At 44.1% G+C, this 19,504-nt stretch overlaps 1 protein-coding gene across 3 annotated transcripts in view; it reads left to right on the top strand.

The window, feature by feature from the left end:
- The window catches only part of PTPRG (protein tyrosine phosphatase receptor type G), a 704,073-nt gene that overhangs the window by 627,482 nt on the left and 57,087 nt on the right, over positions 1-19,504 (top strand). For 2 of the 3 annotated variants that reach the window (XM_053930009.2, XM_053930008.2), the window contains exon 14: positions 7,439-7,525. The exons of the other annotated variant lie outside the window; for it this stretch is intronic. In XM_053930009.2, coding sequence (XP_053785984.1) covers positions 7,439-7,525 — 87 coding nt within the window. The remainder of the gene's footprint in view (positions 1-7,438; positions 7,526-19,504) is intronic. 3 annotated transcript variants of the gene reach the window in all.

Below are 19,504 nucleotides of genomic sequence, written 5' to 3'. Positions count from 1 at the left end.
CTGGGCCTGGTGACTCAGGAATTAAGTTCTATCCCTCAAGGCCCTTGCAGTTCAATGGTAGAGCCAGAGGAGTAAATATAGCATAATAGGATATGGAGAACGTTTTGAAAGGAGTAAGTAGAAGTTGCTATGACAACTCAAAGGGCTTCAGCCAGGTCTGGGAACAGGGGTGGGGCCCAGGAAAGCTCCCTGGAGGATCTAATACCCAAACTAGGTCTTGAAGCGCAAAGCTGTAAGCCAGTGCAGGTGGTGTGCAACCAAGGGCTGGAGGGGGACAGTCTGGCCTGTCGTAAGCAGGTGCTTGCGGTGCAGCATCGCAGGAGCAAAATATGGGGACAGCAAGAGCCAGGTCATGAAGGCCATGGACGCCACCTACAGGGATATGTGCCTTATCCTTAGGATGACAAGAAGGCATTGAAGGAGCCAAAGCTGCAGAGGGGCGAGGAGAGAAGGAGGCAGTACTGGGTAGTGCGAAGGAGGCACAGGGGTCCTGGAGCTGGACAGCCTGCATTTGGAGCCCACCTCCCACCCACTACCTCTGTCACATAGGAAGACGTATTAACAGGATTGCAGTCATCCCCATAGGGTAAAATGGGCTCTTGGGAGGTGAAAATCCTTACCTTTTTATGTAAAAAATTGCAGCTATACAAAGATGTATAATATGTTACTGCTATTAAAATTTCAGTGGGAGGTAGCAATTAGGGGAGAAAAAGACTATAAAGGCCCCTTGGAAGAGGTGCCAATTAACAAAACAGGTTGAGTAACACTGCCCTAGACAAGACTCCTCCATCACCTATAGCTTCCTCACCTGCAGAGCAGAGTTAAGAAATGCACCATTGGGTTCATGTGAGTATTACCTGTGAGCTCTGGGAAATGCTTACCCTAGTGCTGGGCACACATTGGTAGGTGTTGTATCATCCCTGACTTTAGGGAAAAATATAAATTTAGTTGTGGGTCCTGGAGTGCCTTAAAAAAGTTGTTCTCCAATAAAGAAAAATCATAGTTACAGATCTAAATAAATGCTGTCCCTTACATGTGATCACATTGTACCGCTGTACGTAATTTCCCATTGTATGTCCATTGCTTGACACATTGCTTGGAAATAACTTTTAGAATTTCCTTCTATAGTGATCTGAGTTGTGCAAAGTATTGATCCCAGAAATAGTTAAAAGTTATTTGTTTGGAGAGAAATACAGTATACATGTAGGTGAACCAACTGAGCAGAACTACTTTGGGCCAAAACCAAAAAAAGTTAATGAAATTGTTTTGGGTGATGCTCCCAATGGGCCTAAAGGAGCACATCCCTTCCTCCCAGAACAACTTTGAAGCCCAGTGGTCAGCTTCACGGACCCAGAGTAGGTTGTGTTAGAGTAAGTTTCATTAGCTGCTGCAGCAGACGCACCCCAAACCCCCAAAACTACAGTGGGCTAATGACTCAAAGTTTATTCCTCACCCACATGAAGTGTGATGGGATTGGGCCAGGGGTCCCCAGCCTCCGTCCCTACCACCACTGCCAACCCAGGTCAGTGGAAAAATGGTCTTCCATGAAACCAGTCCCTTGTGCTGGGGACCACTGGAATGGGCAGCCCTCTATCACCTGTGACTCTTTCTGGAGCATGTGTCTGCCAAGTTGCTGCAGTGGTGGTAGAAAAACTGAGGAGCAGACAGCTCTCAACTGCATGGTGAAGTGGAACCCTTCAATACTGTTTGCTCCCCGTTGGCCAGAGATGGTCACACAGCCCAAAGGACACAAGGTGAGATAGGGGAGCACTCGGGAATCTGGCGATCACTGCCAGAGCATCCTTAAATATTTAGATGCATTGGTGTCACTGGATGGAGTGTGTTGCCTGAAAGGGGCACCTTTGGAGGGCAGTCATTAGTCTCATCTCTTCACATTTGGCTGAACTAAAAAATATAGGTAGACACCTCAGATTTTGTTGTCAACTGAAAGATATGCAGAGGCCCATAGGGACGATTTGAGCAGTATTTTTATAAGCAGCAACATTGGTTTGTGGGAAAAATTTAAAATATTGTTGGCTGAGGTGTTACAGGTAGGATGATGTAGCTTTCTTTTGAATGCTCCTTGAAAAGGCCTGTCTTAGAGATGTAGAAGTTGGTATGAAGCTAAAGTGTTTGGGGACAAGCTAATGAAGATAACTAACAGTTACAGCTTGCTTCCTTTTGTAAACCGTGGCCCTGTGTATGCCTTTTCAATATTGCAGTAGTTACTACTGAAACAAGGGTGAAGAAATCAATTTAATAGTTGCAGTGTGTCATTTTGGCCTCACTACTCAAGATGGTAATAAAATGCACCTTTAGAATGACTATAGTCAGAAAGGGCATTCCCGCGGCACCAGCTCCCCTGCCTTGCCCACAACAGGCTCTTTATATGCACTAAGGTGCTGATGTTCCTGAAGCAGCAGAGTAGCACAGCTGCAGCCACTCAGAATGAAGGGGACAGTTTTGGGAAGGCTTCCTTTTGATTTGCCTAATTTGCGGTAGATGCTTAGAGAAGTGCTATGTGCAGGGTGTCCAGTCAGCATGGTAGGGCACACAACTTGTTTACTTTTATTAACTTGTTCCAGAGAATAGCTTAGTTACTGTGAGCAAGACATTAGTGTCCATTTAAAATTGTGAGTACTGAGAAAACATTCTTAACTTGGGTGGGGTTTTTTTCCTGTAATCTTGAGGAAAACTGCTTTGAATGTAGTTTTTCTCTCTGATCAGCAAGGTCTCATCCCTGAAGTGGCTTTATATATCTGAAGACCTACATAGCCACGGGTCTTTTATTGAATATTTATCATCCCAGACACATGCTAAGCAGATTACATTCCCACCTTATAAACATTCAAATCCTGAGAATTGTAGCCTCCATTTTGCACGTCAGAAAGCTGAGGTCTGATGACATGCCCCAGTCATAGGGTTAATCGTAGGGTAGATCCTGACTTTGAAGCCAGCCAATTTGACAGCATAGCCCACCATCTTAATCACTCACTGTTTTCCCGGAGGAGCCGTGGCGTCCCCAGAGGCACTTCCTTCCTTCTGCAGCCTGTTTTTACAGACCATGTTTGCGTGTCAGAAAGATCCAATGGTTTGGAATTGCCAAAATTTGTGGAAGGAAACTTCAGAGGACCAACTATATATCTTCAGGAATTCTAGAAGTTGAATAGATTGTGAAGTCCGATAGTACAATCTGTTTGTGTTATCTTAGTCCCAGCTGTTCCATTCTAGTTAACGTGATGACAAATTGAGTGTCTTTCTGACCGTAACGCCAGCTTAGAAAGAATTTTCCAGAAAGGTAGAAGCAGCTTTACTTCTCAGATAGGACTAAACTAACTACACAGACTCTGCAACAGAAAACTAGAAACTGTATGTGGGAATCGTGACACTGCCCCAGGTTTGTTGAAGTTCGGTATTAGAAGGATTTCACACTCTGGGAAATTCATGTCCCTGCACAGCACATGACCAGGCCATCTGTAAATTCTGTGGTAAATCAATACCAATTTAGCTTCAGAGGCAGCTAGAAAAGAGGTCTCTCTTTTACTCCCATCTTTAGACTTGCAGAAATGTGGCCGTGTGTTGGTACCTCCTCATTAAGAATGCTGTTCATGAAAACAAGTGAGTTTTGTGGACATCGAGTATTTTTTTCTCCCCAGGATGTTCAGTGGAGGACAGGGTGATAAACACGAAGGGGTGCAGACGACAAATGTGTGTGGGCTTTGTGTTGGCATAGTGGAGGCTCCAGCAAACAAACGTGTGTGAAAGTCAAGTGTGGGCCTGTGGTAACAACCCTGTCTTGCTCACGGTGTGACTGACCATGTGCGCCCCAGCGGAGCTCTTATCCCGCCTGTATTCCTGCGGCAGCAACAAAACACTCAGAGCCGCTGCAGCTAGGGGTGCTCTCTCCGCCCATCTGGTCTGGCAGCTGACACTCCAGTTTACTCAGTGGTGACTTGGTATAGTTCAGACATCTGTTCCTCTTCCCCCAGCAAAGCCACAAGGGAGACAGGTGTAGTAGGAAGGATTGCTCTGTGCAGGTGACTGAACAGTTGACAAAAGGGAAGCAGCACTAGTCACAACAACCCATAATGGATGGACTGATACAAAGCATGCAACACATTATTCACCTCACAGCAGCCAGATGTGGTAACCAAGGCAGCTGGGATGCATCATATCTTCTTCCCAACAGAGGGAATTCCCAAAAGGGAAATGACAGGCCCAGGATCACACAGCTGGTATGTGTGGAGGTCCTTGCACCACCTAGGGTCTGGTAAGACCCTTTATGGCTGACCTCTCTATTCTTCCCTTTGTTCAGTCATTCAGAGGCATTTCTCAACCTTCTAGTTAATGGCAGGCACTGGAGATTTGGTGAGGAGGTGGAGTTCTTTTCTTCGTGGAGCTTGTCGGTTAATGGAGAAGACAAGCAAGTAAACAAAGGTTATCCCAAATAGAGCTCAAAAACTGATAACCTCTCAACCTGTTTAATTTAGCTGCTATTGTTTCCAAAATCCAGATTATTTTTAAAATGGGAAGATTTTACTTAAAACCCCAGCTGTCTGGGTTCTGGGGATGAATTGGGAGGGCTGGCAACCTTGTCCTCACATTCCTGCGGCACTGGGGGCCTGGATGGAGTGCCCCTCCCTTGACAGTCTGCCCATCTCTGCCTTCCCACCGGGCTCCTGCCCAGCCTCCCGAGTCGTAGTGGGGGCTCTGACAGTCAGAGAGCTGTGCTCTGGGAGGGTCTCTGACCACCAGCGTCAGGTGAGAGAGAGACGAGCCAGGAAAGGCTTTTTGGGAGAGCACGTTTGGCTGTGATTTTCACAGAACAGAGAACAGGATGAATGCTCTGGGCAGAGGGAACTGTGTGGGAGGGAACCAGGAGGCACTCAGTGGTGGTGTGTTCAGGATTGTCAGAGAAAACGCCCTCAAACTGCCCTTCCTCTCTGCAAAACAGCATCCACCTTTATGGGTAGAATCCTGTTCTTTTCCAGGGGATTCTTCCTGCGCAGAGGCATGGGGTCAGTCCTGCAAGGGAGGAAATAAGAAACGGAAGTTCATGTGCAACTTTTCTCAAGTCTAGAGAAGTCTGAGCTTTCGAGTCACATTTTTTGGTGGGTTTGTATGATCACCTTTATCTTCCTGCAAACACACTATTCAGAGTACTGCAGGGTTCCAACATCATTTTTTCTTTTAAAACTGGTGAGGGCCCTGACAGTCCTCTCTTTCTGTGGCCATATTTCAAAAAATTTATAATCCTTAGGAATAATTTTTACAATTCAGCTCTTCAAAACTTGACAATGTGTCAAGGCAGTGGGGCTAGTGAAGGTGGATTTCATGATGTCCAAATATGACTTGTCCCGGGGCTTGAGTTCAGGATGACTGCGGTTACACTGTCTTCCCTGAGATGCTAGAAGGCATGGGGGTGGGGAGCCTTGATTTCCCCAGCTGTTCCTGGAGGCGGGCAACTTTTTCTTCTTTTTCTTGCAGCCGTGTGCAGAGAGATCTGTGTCATGTGGCAGCTAATGCTGCTGATCCCAGGCAACCTTTTGCTCAATAACTGTTTCCCAAGTGGCTACCCTGGGGTCTTTCAGAATTCAAGAGAATTGTCAGTTGTTATAGTAACTGGCCCCCTGCCGTCAAATTGGCCCTGAGATACCAGTTAGAGCTCTTGGAACAGGCTAACACACTGTCAGTAGACAAAAGCAGGGAGAGACTCACTGCTAAAGGTTGCCACTTAAACATAACCATGATTCTTAAAAGACGGACTGATTCTGAGAAGGAAGAAGTATATGGACATGTTTTCAAACCTAACTTATTTTTCAGGAAAAGCAAACTACATATATGCTCAGTCTATGCATATAACTAACACCTTTCTTTGGATTTCTTAGAATGAAATTTCCTCTTTCCCAGGATTGATCGTGTCCATCTGTCAATTTGCTCAGGTAGCCCCCTCGATTATTTGAGATATTAGTTATTGGTTTGCTGGCATTTGCTTCTGAGCGAAGTGTTGCCAGTTTACGGGTGGGAGCTTTAAGCGCCTGTGATTGTGTGTGAGGGAAAACTGCGGAGATGCAGGCTCTGCTCCAAAACTCCCGCAACAGTGAATCTGGCAGGATTCAGCGTAGGGCTAGGGGTTGAGAAGAAGTCTAAATATTTTAGGAAGCTGCAAATTTCAAGTTTTTATGAAAATTTGCGAAAACACTCCAACACACTCATGATTTTTTCAGATTGATGTTTGTAGCCGCACTGAGTATGTTTTGTTGTTTGGGGGACAGTTGTAGTTCCAGAACGTGCTCAATAGAGGGAGACAAGAAGTTCTGAATTACAGGACTCTTCCCAACTCCCCACCCCCTGCCCTGCCCCATACTAACTACATTCTCAAATTTTGATTTTTCCCAATTTTGGTTCCCATGCCAAGCACCGTTACCCTAAATATGGAGCCTAATCTTTATCAAAATGAATGAAAGCTTCTATTGAGGGAGAAAAAACACCTAACACTTGAGAGAGAATGTTCATTCCTAGAAGTAAAAGGCCACCAAGTCAACCAGAAGGTAACCACTGACCTTTGGTGTTCCACACCTGAATTCAGAGTTCTCCAACGAACTCATCGGAGCTGCCCCAAAAGAGCGCCGTTGCATATCCCAGTTTGTCTTTGCTGTTTTATTAACAGAGGTTGGAAATAATAGGAATCATGTCAGTGTGAAATTCTAGAGCCAGGTGGTTGGGGATCAAATAAAATTAAATAAATGCTTTCCAGTATTCCCGTGACGAAAGAGCCTATTTCGAATGCTAGAGCCAAGTCTCAGCTGCTACAGCTAAGTTTTAAGGGGAACTAAATGTCGGACCTAGTGAACAGCAGTCACATGACAGCTGCTCACCCCGCCTTCCCTGAGCGCCCCTCCCATCGTCCCCAGTCTGCATTGTGAATCGGGACAGGGTGTGTCCAGCAGAGAGAGCAACGCATGAGGAAAAGACACCCAGTTCCGGGAAATATATGGCAGAAGGGAGGTTCAGAAGGTACCCACGAGATGCTTAGTACGTTCTGTTTATTCCAGCGGTGTTTTAAGCCATCCCGTTTGCCAGGACAGCATGTGAGAGGTGGAAAGATGGGTATATGAATGAGAAAGGTCATTATTGGGTTTGTGATATTCTAACCTTCTGTTAACATGGGGGGATACAGATTTCTAATATGTGAAGATAGCTTTTTAAGAGCAAAGTTTCCATTTCGTGTTTCTTACCTCACCATAAAAAACCTTAATAAAACCAGACACTCTTGTGTATAAACTTTCTTTTGAGAATGTCCCAAAGAGGACTTGACGGTGGGGGGGGGGGGGGGCGGGGGAGGGCATTTGTGTGGAACTCTTGGCGACCAGTTGAAAGTACTGTCTTCTACACCTGTTCTCTCTTTCTCTCTCTCTCTCTCTTTTTGTCCATTTAGAGGGTGTAACAAAATAAAGGCAAAGGGCTTTCCCAGACGTTTCCGTGAAGTGCCTTCTTCTGGGGAGAGAGGAGAGAAGGGGAGCAGGTGAGGGGCAGTCAAGCTTCAGGGGAGCCTGTCTGCTGGGATGGGGTGCTGGATTTTGTTTTGTTGCCATGGGGATCAAAGTCCTCTAGACAGTACACGCTGAAACCCACCTGTTCCAACCCCCCCAGCTCCCAAAAGTAAGACTTGCTAATGCCAATGCAGCTTGCGGGTAGCTGGCACCAATTAGAATGCGTCCTGCTTGTGCTTGCTTTGCTTTATTTTGCTGTTTTAGGGGGTGTTTTTTGTTTCTAGAGTGGTACATACTGGGGGTGTTCTTTGCGTGTCTGTATGTCTGTTGCATCCATATTCTTTCCAAAATTTTTAATGTTTGCATATTTGAAAGTTTAAAAAAAAGATTATGCATGCATTTAGTCATACAAGTGAAAAATATCTTTTAGAAACCTAAATTTATAGATAAGTTAGGGAGAAGAAGAGTAGGAAGGGAAGAGCAAAGTGAAAAAATGGGGATATATCATGTATTTTTCCATAAGAAGGATGAGCTTTAAGAAATAAAGGTACGTGTTCTGGATAGCTTGAATAATTGGAAAATGATTGTCCTGGAAAATTTATAATAAACCTTTAGAAGTCACGATTATGTAATCTTAGTCACCACACATGAGCCTCTTGATGATATTTCTATATGGCTTATCTAAGCAAACCTCACTTACTATTTGCTCACTAATCAATATTGTGAACAATCTGTTACTACTTTCAATGAACCAATTGATAGAATTTATATTAGAATTTCTATGTGGAATGATTGGTCTCCATGTCAAATCCATAGGTAAATCAGATTATCAATGAAATTTTCCATATCCATCCACTATAATCAGGCCAGCCCATGACATATGAGAAGGTATAGTAAAGAATTATGGGAGATTAACGAGAAACTCTCTGATCTATGCTGTATGGTGCAATGTTGGCCTTGCAGGGAAAGCCTGTAGCTGTGGACACTGGTAATACAACTGTTCTTTTTATAATCTCTTCTTAATTGAAGTCTTCAATTTCTCATACATTTTCAAAGCTCCAATGGTGAAAACTGAAATAGAAATTCCTCTAAAATAGCTTTAGAGTCAAAGATCTAATCTTGAAAAAGCGAACCTTGGACATCACAGTAATGTCTAACTTTCTTGCTTAGTCTGTTATAAATATAATGAGTTTTTTACTGTAACTCAAAAAAGCCTGCATCACCCCATGCACAGTACAGAAATAAATACACAGCCACTCTCTTTAAGTCCTCTCCATAAATGATGCTTTAGCCATGGACTGTATTAACTCTAATTTGCTTCTTGGCCCAAATACAGGAATGGACTTGTTATAGATGTACAGGTTCTGACAGAAGTAACTCCTGCTTGAGTGTGATTGGTAAGGTAATAATATGGGTTTAATGTTCAAATTAAAACGATAATAATTTATCGTTTTAATTTGAACATTTCACTAAAATGCTATATGGTATGCTTGAGTGTGATATTGTTATGTTACAGAATGACATGCTTATGATTTTGTAATAACAAGAGGACATTATTTGTGCCGGACCCTGTGTTTTTAGGTCCTGAGAGGCTGTATTTTGTGACACGGTACTCACTCCCTCTGGTACCTTTCCTCCTTCTAAGTGGTAGAAGCTTAGGGGAAGCACACTCAGTTTCAGAAGTTGAGAACCATCTTGGGAACTACGAGTGTTTATATCGTAGAATCCACCTGATTATGAATCATGTATTTAGTTTACTTTTTTAATGTAGTAGCTAAGAAAGACAGACTTCAGCTCCTTGAGACATGGGATCAATCTGCAGTTCTTCCCAGCTCTGTGACCTTGAGCAGCTTACCAAAGCCCTTTGAGCCTCAATTTCCCCATCTAGAAGATTGATAGTTCCTTCCTTTGGGGTTCTCGTGAAGATTAAGTGAGCTTGTGTTGGTAAAACGCTTTGTGCATGAACTAGAATGCCCCACTGAGAAGATGAAGACACTGAGCCTCTGAGAAGATGCTTGGCTAGGCCACCCCACTTAGGTGGCTGAATGGGGACTACCACCCTAGTGGCCTGAGGCCTGGGCAGTGCCCCTTCTCCTCGCTGCTCAGTGTGCTGTGATAACCACTCCAGGGTGAAGAGCTTCTGTCCTCAAAGCCTCTACTGTTCCTTACGTTGGCCTACTCTCCTTATTCCTCCTGAGGGTTCTGTGCACTAAAGATCAGCAGCCCACTTCCCCCTCGCCGCCCCGCTGCTGCATCCCAGGAGCTTCTGTGGCAGCCTCCTGACCCAGCTCCATCCTCCACTGCTCTGTGAAAAGCCTTCATGAGGACAGGCAGCCTTCCTTCCTCCGCCAGGCACTGCAGGAGAGTGGGGTATAGCAGTGGAGGCATTCTTTCTGTCCATTTTCCTTTCCTCTCCCAGCCTGTGTCTCCATCCAAAATGTGGCAGGGAATCAGGAGAAAAGCCTCAAAAGCTGCCTGAATGGTAACTCTCCAGACATTTAAAATAGCTATTACAAAGTCCACATTCATTTACCTAAAGGCGGTATCCATCTGCCCCTTTTATCTAACCTCACTTGCCTTAACCCTCTGCCACTGTGGGAGGGCAGACGGGTGGATGCGCACTGCAAGAAGCCCCCACCCAGGATGATCCCCCCAGGAGGCAGAAGAGAAACAAACAAATCACACCCAAGTGTTTTCAAGACGTTGTTAATTTAAGTTTTGAATAGGAGTACTGACACAGCTCTAAAAACAAAAAGTTTAAAGTTATAAATTTTATATATGTACATTATATATATATTCATTCTGTCTGAAGAAAGTCCATCCATTGTTAATACAATGAGAACAGTTTGCACAACATCGATGTAACCTGGCAGCCAAGGAGAGAGGACTGGAATGCACACGCATGAACAATGACGACTTCACTGTACTAGTCAGTGGGGGCGATAGATGCTGTTGAGTGAGCACATGTACCATGTGGGTGTCGCATTCAAAATGACTGAGTGAGTAGAGCAATGAATCTGTGTCAAATTTTGTGTTAAATTTGAACATTCCTCCATGAAAACTATTCAGATGATTCAGAAGGTCACAGCTATGAGCAACTGGTGATTGGCAGCTTCATCACAACAAGATGTAATGCCTGCTCATGCATTACATCTGTGCAGAATTTTTTGGCAAAACATCAAATCATGCAGGTGACTCAGCACCCCCACAGCCCAGATTTGGTGCTCTGTGGCTTCTGGCTTTTCCCAAAACTCAAATCACCTTCGAAAGGGAAGAGGTTTCGGACCGTCGATGAGATTCAGGAAAATACAACGGGGCAGCTGATGTTGATTGGGAGAACTGTGTGAGGTCCCAAGGTGCCTACTTTGAAGGGGACTGAGGCTTCATTGTCCTGTGTACAATGTTTCTTTTTTTTTAAGATTTTTTTTATTTTTAAAGATTGGGGAAGGGAGGGAGATAGGGAGGGAAACATCAACGTGTGGTTGCCTCTCATGTGACCCTATGGGGCACCTGGCCTGCAACCCAGGCATGTGCCCTGACTAAGGATGGAACTGGCAACCCTTTGGTTCTCAGGCCCACACTCAATCCACTGAGCCACACCAGCCAGGGCTACAATGTTTCTTTTATCTTAACTATTCAATAAACTTAGTGCGTGGCTGGATACTTTCTGGACAGGGCTCTTAATCTCTAAATCTGCATTCCATCACCCACCCGCCCTGCTCCCTACCTCCTTGCAGATAAATGACCTCTACTAGTTTGTTGTCTGCTCTTCCAGACATAATGTTTGTACAAAGAGGAACCCAGAAAGAACAGAATTTATTTATAAAAAGTTGTGTTTGTTCTTATATGTTTAAACTTCAGTCACCTTCAGAGTACTTTCCATTTGATGTAATACACCAATCAAGAAGGTTTTTACACTGCTCAAAACAGTTTTTGAACTCATCAGTTTTGATACCTTTTGTGCTTCTGCTGTTTTTAGTTTTATTTCTTCCACATCGGCAAAATGTTTTCCTATGAGGACATTTTTCCTCCAGGGAAACAAAAAAAGTTGCCCAAGGTGAGATCAGATGAATAAGGAGGGTAAGGTATGGGGTAGGGATGGTCATGCCATTTTTATTCAAAAACTGCTGAACACTCAGCATGGTATGGGCAGGTGCACTCGTAAATCACCCATCATAAAATATGCAAACACGTTCAAAGAGTCTCAGAAAACATTTACTGGAGCCAAATGCAGCCTCTCACAACACCACCAGCTAGTACGCTGATACAGATGAGTTCCTAGAACACTTACCTATCTGGGGAAGCCTGTACCACAAGGGGCCTGCCCTTTCTGGTGTTTTGGGGTCCGTCCTTGTGTATGCAAGTACAGGGTGGGGCAAAAGTAAGTTTACAGTTTTGAGTATGCACGAGTATTCTTGCATTACTATTTGTTAATTATTGTACTTTTCATAAGAACAACTGTAAACCACCCTTTGTCCCACCCTGTATGAATCTGTAAACCTGTTCTCCTTTACACAGTACATTGTGGACTGTCGCAACCCTTTTTTCATGTAATGCAGTTTTCCTTTGTGCACATGTAGTTTCCGTACTCACTTCCACAGGAGCATGGTATTCCTCTGTGTAGATGTGTTCGTTTTTACTTAACCAGTCCCCTGTGGCTGTCATTTTGGTTGTTCATAGTCTTTTGTTCTTACAAACAATACCCTACTGAATAACTTTGTGTCATTTTCACATAGTACTCTTGAGTCTATCTGTAGGATAAATTCAAGAAATCGGTGGCATCGCAAGCTACATGCGTTTTAACTTTGAGGGATGCTGCCACATTGCCCTGCCGGGTGGGAACCAAGGTGGGCTCTGTCAGCAACTCAGGAGCCTGCCTGTTTCCTGACAGCTTCTCCAGCACAATGCTTTGTCAAACCTCGGCATCTTTGCTAACCTCAGAGGTGGAAAAAGGTGTCTTAGTGTAGTTTTCATGTGTTTGCTCTTAATGATAAATAAGGTAGAGCATCTCTCGTGTTAGTGACATTTGTATTTCTTCTGCTGTAAAATATTTGTCTTTTGTTCATTCTTCTTTTGCATTGTTGGTCTTTTTCTAATCAAGAGAGGGATATCTTGTCAGCAACATGGGTTGCAAAAGTTTTTTCCTAATCTGTGGTTTGCCTTTTAACTATGTTTATGCTGCTTATTTTATAGAGTCAAATTTACCATAAATTTCTTTTCTGGTTTCTGGATTCTGAGTTATCATAAGAAAGTCTTTCTCTATTCTGAGGTTGCTTTTTCTTTTAATACTTTTATGGTTTCAAATTTTAATACTAAATTCTTAAGTCATTTGGAATATAACCTGGTTGATAGTATGATGTCTGAATCAACTTTTTTTTCCCCCAGATGGTCCCAAGTATTTAAAAAGTACTACAATCTGGGGCTGCTCGGTGAGGAGGCACGTAATTCCTCCTTAAAATAACACTCAATGCAAAAGTCTGACTGGCTTATTTCAGTCAGTATGTTAATGAAATAAGTAGTTGCCAAACTGTTTTTCTACCAGATGATTTTAAGATATAGATACTGAATCATATGTGCAATACATAAAATGTGAATTTCCATTCCTACCGCCTGCCTGAAACAAGTGGGACCATCATGGCCCCATTTTCCTCCCCAGTAAGAGGGGTTGTATCCATGCACCCCAGCCTCAGTCCAGAAATTCAGAACATTCCGGGATCCTAAGAGTGAGACAACCTCTGCAAGCCCCGCCCTCAAGCCATCTTTTCTGGGTCACTGCTGGGAGCGCTGGGACTTGCTGTGCAGAGCCCGCTGCTTAAAGTCAGCTGTTGTAAAAATTTCCCTGTTCCTGTTTTTGGTCTGATCAAAATGTGGTTCATGAAATGACCTTTGCTCTTTTATCTCCTGGAAAGTCTGACCAGTGCTTCAGTCATTCCTGGGTACCTACAAGGGTTCTTTGGCAAGCCTAATGCTTAGCAAGAAAGTATATTGCCTTGAGGTAACTTATGTGTGTATAATTTGTTAATTTTCTCCCACTTTCCTAAGAAGTTAATTGCAGGCAGTTTGTATCCTCTGATAAAATCTCAGTGAGGAAGTCAGGTGGTTGTCCCTCCCAGTATAACAAGAGTTGAATGGGACACCTCTCCTACCCATGGGAGATCCAAAATATTTTGAAATTTTTTTCTCCTCATCTGATACCTGTATCTTCTCTCACACTCTGCCCATCTCCGACCTGGTTCTGTTTGCTTTCTCTTCTGTTCCCCCTTCATCTTCTCACATCTGACCTGCCCGTGTGTCCAAGGGGTGACAGCGCATGTCCTGGGATCTACAGCACAGCCTTCATGGGAAGCATGCCGTTTGATTATCCCCAGAAGCACGTTCATATTTGTCAGGTCACTTGTCCCTTTTACGGTTTGGGCAATGTGCAGATGACAAGAGCAGTTCTGAATTTTTCTTTGTAGGTGATCCCTTCCTTAAAGAGATACTGTGAGTATAAACTGAGCTCTTCGGAGTCATTTCACTGACAGTCAAGGAAACTTAACAAGTGAGTGGCTGCACATGAAAAGTCCCAACTCAGAACTTACACTGGGCTCCTTTCCAAATGGGCCCTCGGTTATTTCAAGCAGATACTCCTCTTTGAGGAAAAGCCCAACATCACCCACAGCCTTTTCCTTCTCTTTCATCTCTGTCACTTCAATTTCTCGAAACAGCCCTAATAATCACTCCGCGTCTTTTTAACACAGTTCTCAGTCATCTCCCTTGAAGGCATGTAAACATTTCCAACTTCTATTTATACGGGGCTCTTATTCATACATGGTTTACTACAACAGATCCATTTACAGAAGTAAATATTAATGTGATTTCTGTACTCAACAGCATGAGAATAAATGGAATTATTAGCAGATGTGCCGCTGTACATTTAAATGAGGGCAGTATATAAATCAGTTAAGATTGCTTAATTACCATTCAACAGCAGCTCAGCCAACTACCCTGTCCCAGTCTGCAATTAGCATTTTGAGCTGCACATTACTGAAAACCTCCCTGTCACCCTGATGTGATTATAAATCCACTGAGCTTAATTTGAAGACAGTGACTCGGTTTCCAATCCTTGTATCAGCATTTGGTTATTATGTAGTCACGGGTTTTCAGAGGAGTCTGGAAATGGTGCTGTGGTTCTGTTCTCGCCTGTGCCCCAGCAGTCATAGTGACAATGAGGTCAGTGTTGTAAGCCAGGACCCTGGGTGAGGACAGTGTGTCATCCTGGGGTCGGCAGAAGAGAGGTTCATTTGGACCCGCATGTCTATAGACCTCGGGCCCCCGCCTCCTGTACGCAGGACTGGATGCCCCCTTTGGAGGAGCCTGTTGGAAGTACAGCAGTGCCGAGTGGAATTTCAAACATTTCCAATGTTCAGTCTTGCCGGGCTCAAGATCAGCACTTTGACTTGGAAAAGTATCAGTCACGTGAATTATTCCCAGATTCTTGTCGGAGGGGTGGAAAGGGGGAAAGGGAAGAAAACTGTTAGGACAAACCAGAGGTTATCTGAGCAGTTACCTGGAACACAGGAGCATGGACAGGAGACTCTGTGCAGAAATTGGGTCGTTCTGAGGCTTCTGCCTCCAGGGTGTGGCAGATTCCTGGAAGGCCTCCGGGAGGGGTGGGGGGGTCTGGAGATTTCCTGCTTGTCTTTGTAGTTTGCTGCATTTTGTTTGAGTAGTAAGCCTCTGTCACTTGAGTGGTCACCACTACTTAGAAAGCACTGTCAGCAGCTGTAGGGTGGGGGGGGGGTGTGTGTGTGTATGTGTGTGTATTAGTCAAGAGGGCCTGTCATGTGCTGGCAGAGTGTGTGTCTCGGCATGGAGCTCAGGGAATCCACGATGGCTTTACTGATTTGGGTCGATATTTACTGCGTCCTGAGCAGGGAATGTGCTCTGACATGCGCTGTGCTTTCTCAAGTGCAGAATTTTTGATTTTTGAAAAAGTATCTGCCTTCAAAATACCTCCCTTATCTGAAAGAATGAAAAGGTACTTTTAGAAAAATATTCATGACTGTAAGCATAAAGTGTCCACGGGCCTTGTAGAAGCCAGACCGATCCATAGACACACTCCTTCCTCAAGGCCTTCAGGCGCACTATGGGTCTGGACCACGGAGACCAAGGAGCTACAAGTCACGATCCACATTGATCTGATCAGCTACTGGAGAGGATCTCACACACAGCCCTCCTGACTTCCAGGCAAGCCTGTCTTACTTAGAAATCTTAAAACATGGAGCCCATGGTGGTTTCCTAAAAAGGGATGAAGGAATGGAGAATGACATAGAAAGCCTGTTGCAGTTTTGCTACTTCGGCCTTTCTGCGAGATACACATAGATAAAATATGTTGGCCACCTTTGGTCTAGCACCAGAAGAAGCATTTGGCTTGTATTCAGAGGCTGGGTTGTATGAGAAATGCGTGCCTTTAAACAACTGACTGGCCTTCAGTGTGGTGAGGTGTTTACTCTTGTGAAAGTCCTGTGAGACGTGCTCCCAACTCAGGGACCAACAGACTCACATCTCCCATTTCATTTCCTTCACTCCTGTGTCCCCACTGGGTTTGAACTGCAGAAGAATTCTCTCATACAAACTGGGACGCCTCTCTCTTGCTCCTGTGTGAGAGCGTCCAGTGAAGGTTTGATATAACTCTCTCCTAGTACTTTCTTCTTGGGGTGGGTGTTAGAAAGCCATGTAACTTACTGGTTTTCGAGTTTGTTCAAGTGACAGGACACTGAAATGCAGAAACCACGAATTATTTAACATTGAAGTAAATATCGACAAATTGAATTCCTTCATAGAAACTAAAATTTACTTTGCTGGTAGAAAAGTAAAGCAGTCCACAAAGGTAGTTTAAAAGGTAGCTTTAGGAGGAAAAACTTTCATTTGAGAAATATGAGTTATCTTCTGTGATGTAAGACTTTTATTCCACATGGGTAGCGGACACTTTGCTCCACTTGAGAGAGTTGCACTCCGAGAACCTAACAGAAATGGAGTGGAAGACCAAAGTATGTGCAGTACCATTTTTCTTTGTTTTTGAGGTGATTATGTTAACATCTTTGCATTCTTAACCACAGATTCCTGTCCATATGGGCCCTACAAATTCTGGAGTCTTACTTTTATGGACACTTATATGGTACTCACCACCCGAGGTGGTTGTATTTCTTTAAAGTCTTTCTTAGTGAGAGTAGTGGAGGCTCCCACAGAGGTCCTTAACCAGGGAGAGTGCATACCGGAATCTTCCGGGAAAATTTTCTAGAATGCACAGGCCTGTGCCCAACCCCAGACCTGCTCTAGAATCCCCAGGAGTGGGTCCCTTGCAACATGGATATTTTCTTTATTTAAAAATGTTTTTCAATTACAGTTGACATTCAGTATTATTCCATATTAAGTTTTGGGTGTACAGCATAGTGACTAGAAAATCATGTACTTGAAGGGTGGTCCCCCCACTGCTTCACGTACCCACCAGGCCCCGTGCGTAACAGTTGTCACAGTATTATTGACTATATTCTCTATGCCGTACTTTACACCCCCATGAATGTCCTGTAACTGCCAATTTTTACTGCTTAATCCCTTCACCTTGTTATTTTTAAAGCTCCCCAAACCAAAGACTTAGGCACTGCTGGTCAATAACCACCGCTTGACTGAAACTTGATGTGTGTGTGTGTGTGTTAGAGAGAGAGAGAGAGAGAGCACACATAAGCACCAGGAGGGCAGGGACCTTGTCTTCTTTATTGGTCTACTTCCAGCACCTCATCATCAGTGATCAAGAAATACTCAAAAAATGGGCTCTGGTCGGGTAACTGAGTTGGCTAGAGCCTTGTCCTGAACACGCCAAGGTTGCCGGTTAGATCTCCAGTCAGGACACATACAAGAAGCAACCAATGAGCACATTAAAAAGTGGAACAACAGACATTCCTCCCTCTCCCTGAAATCAATGAATAAAATTATCTAAAACAAAGAAATAGTCAATAAATGAGGAAAAGTGTGGAACAATATTACCCCAAAATGTTAATAGTGATGATCACTATGAGGAGGATTTGGGATAATTTCAGTGGATTTTTTCTTTTTGTTTATTTGTATTGCTTCATTTTTCTGCATAGATCATGTATAATAGAGATAATTCTTTCTAAATTACTTGAATGCTAACCCAGGCTTATCTGCACACTCCGTGCCAAGCAGTGGGCACTAAATAAATGGCTCCTGAGTCTGCTGACACCTTCATTCTAAGGGGAGACATTTCCCCCCAAAGTTCTGTAGTTGTTAGTTCCCTCCTCCCCCCGTCCTTGTGTGGGAGCAGGTGTGTCCAGGCATGGAGGTGCTGCAGTGGAGAGCGCTCTCCCGCTCTCTGCCCTGTATCCAGTGCTGTGCTCTTCTCTGGCAATCACAGTTGTTTTGCTCCAGGGAAAATCCATTATAGACAGCAGCACATGGGGCATAGGAGTGATTTGCTTTGATACACACAGCCTTTTCTCAAAGAGAATGCAGAGTCTTTAGTTCCACATATAACTGAGAGTGGGTGAACTGCCTGCCCATCTTCTTGCAGAAAAACAATCAATAGTACACATCATACCCTTTCCAAATCACTTAACATTAACAGGACCTTGGCCAGTAACAATTCTTTTTACTAGTAGCCTTATATTTTAGAATTTAATGGGCATACTAATTTTCGTCCTCAAATAGAACTTTTTTTCTTTTTGTGGGATTTTTTTTCAGTTAGTTATAACATGACCTGGCAAATTGGGTGCTGACTGTTTCAGTGTCATAGAACGTGTCTTTGAGCGAATAAATGCTTGAATGGTCCAATATCTCAGCAACTGCAAGTTTTTCTTAGCTCTAACTCTGGGTGGTTAAAGTTCTAGTTCATTCAAAGCTGTGTTTGAACTCGCATGTTACATTTTGGAAATCTGTGCAAGTTGCAGGGGGTGGGAGCGGAATTCAAGAATAGAAAACTGTATGACTAACTTAGAAACAGAAGATAATACCTCAGTCATCAGAAACACTCTTTCTTTTCTTCGTGTGGATTTCCGTAACTTCACAGTCAGCAGATTACCACCAGAAAGTTAAGTGTTTGTGCATTTCGTATCCTGGCGATTATGTTAGCCTCACTGATTTTCCAAGTTCAGGTAAAGGCCTCTAAACAAGTGATGAAATCTTGTTTTATTATTTATATTACAAGTTCCAGGCAATTCATAGAAAAATATTATTGTTCAGTGCCCTGCAAGAGCAGTCCTGTGAGACATGTGCCGAGAGTGGGAGGGAGTTACGTCCAGACCCCCTGATGATCTGGAACGGCAGCCCAGATCCCTTCCAGAGCAGCGCCCGGGGCAGTTGGGTAGTTTCTTTCCGTCTGCAAACAGGCACTGCTTGAAGAAAAACACTTCACACTGTGACATGGGATTATTTCTGGCTACATGAGGTTATAATAGCTAAGATGGAATAATCTGCAAGACTTGGAGGCCTCCCCACTCCCGCCTTCGCTTTATAGAGGTGTTTGATTTTTCCAGCCCCCAGGTCCCTTCTGTGGCTTCATAGAATCAGGGTGTGCCCAACAGAATCTTCCCAGGATACTTCAATTAGATGAGCAAAGACAGCTCTGGAAAAAAGCTGACTTACTCCAGTGGTTGGAGTACAGAAAAGCGAGGCTGTGGTGTTCTGTCAGAGGGCTTGGTGAGAGACGCCAGAGTAGGATGGGTCCCTGTGACACAGCACCAGAAGGAAGCCGCTTGCTTGGCGAAAAGACCCAGCAGTAGGGCCAGCTATTGTGAAGCCCCTCTGCCAGATGAACAGGGACCCTTCTCTGGTCACAATAGCCATTCATGCTGAGCAGCCTCATTAAATATTCAGCCTGTGCTTCCGGCAGCTCATTAGGGCCGAAATGAGCAGTGACGTGGATGCTGGAAAGCCCAGGCCGGCCAGCATCAGAGGCAGAGGGCTGAGTGAGCGGCTGATGGTTTTCTGTGCACTGCCTGTTCTATGATGACCAG

Source organism: Desmodus rotundus, chromosome 8, assembly GCF_022682495.2.
Source record: "Desmodus rotundus isolate HL8 chromosome 8, HLdesRot8A.1, whole genome shotgun sequence".
NCBI classification, from domain to species: domain Eukaryota; kingdom Metazoa; phylum Chordata; class Mammalia; order Chiroptera; family Phyllostomidae; genus Desmodus; species Desmodus rotundus.
The sequence above is the reverse complement of the archived record's forward strand: the minus strand, read 5'-3'. Positions and strand labels throughout refer to the sequence as shown.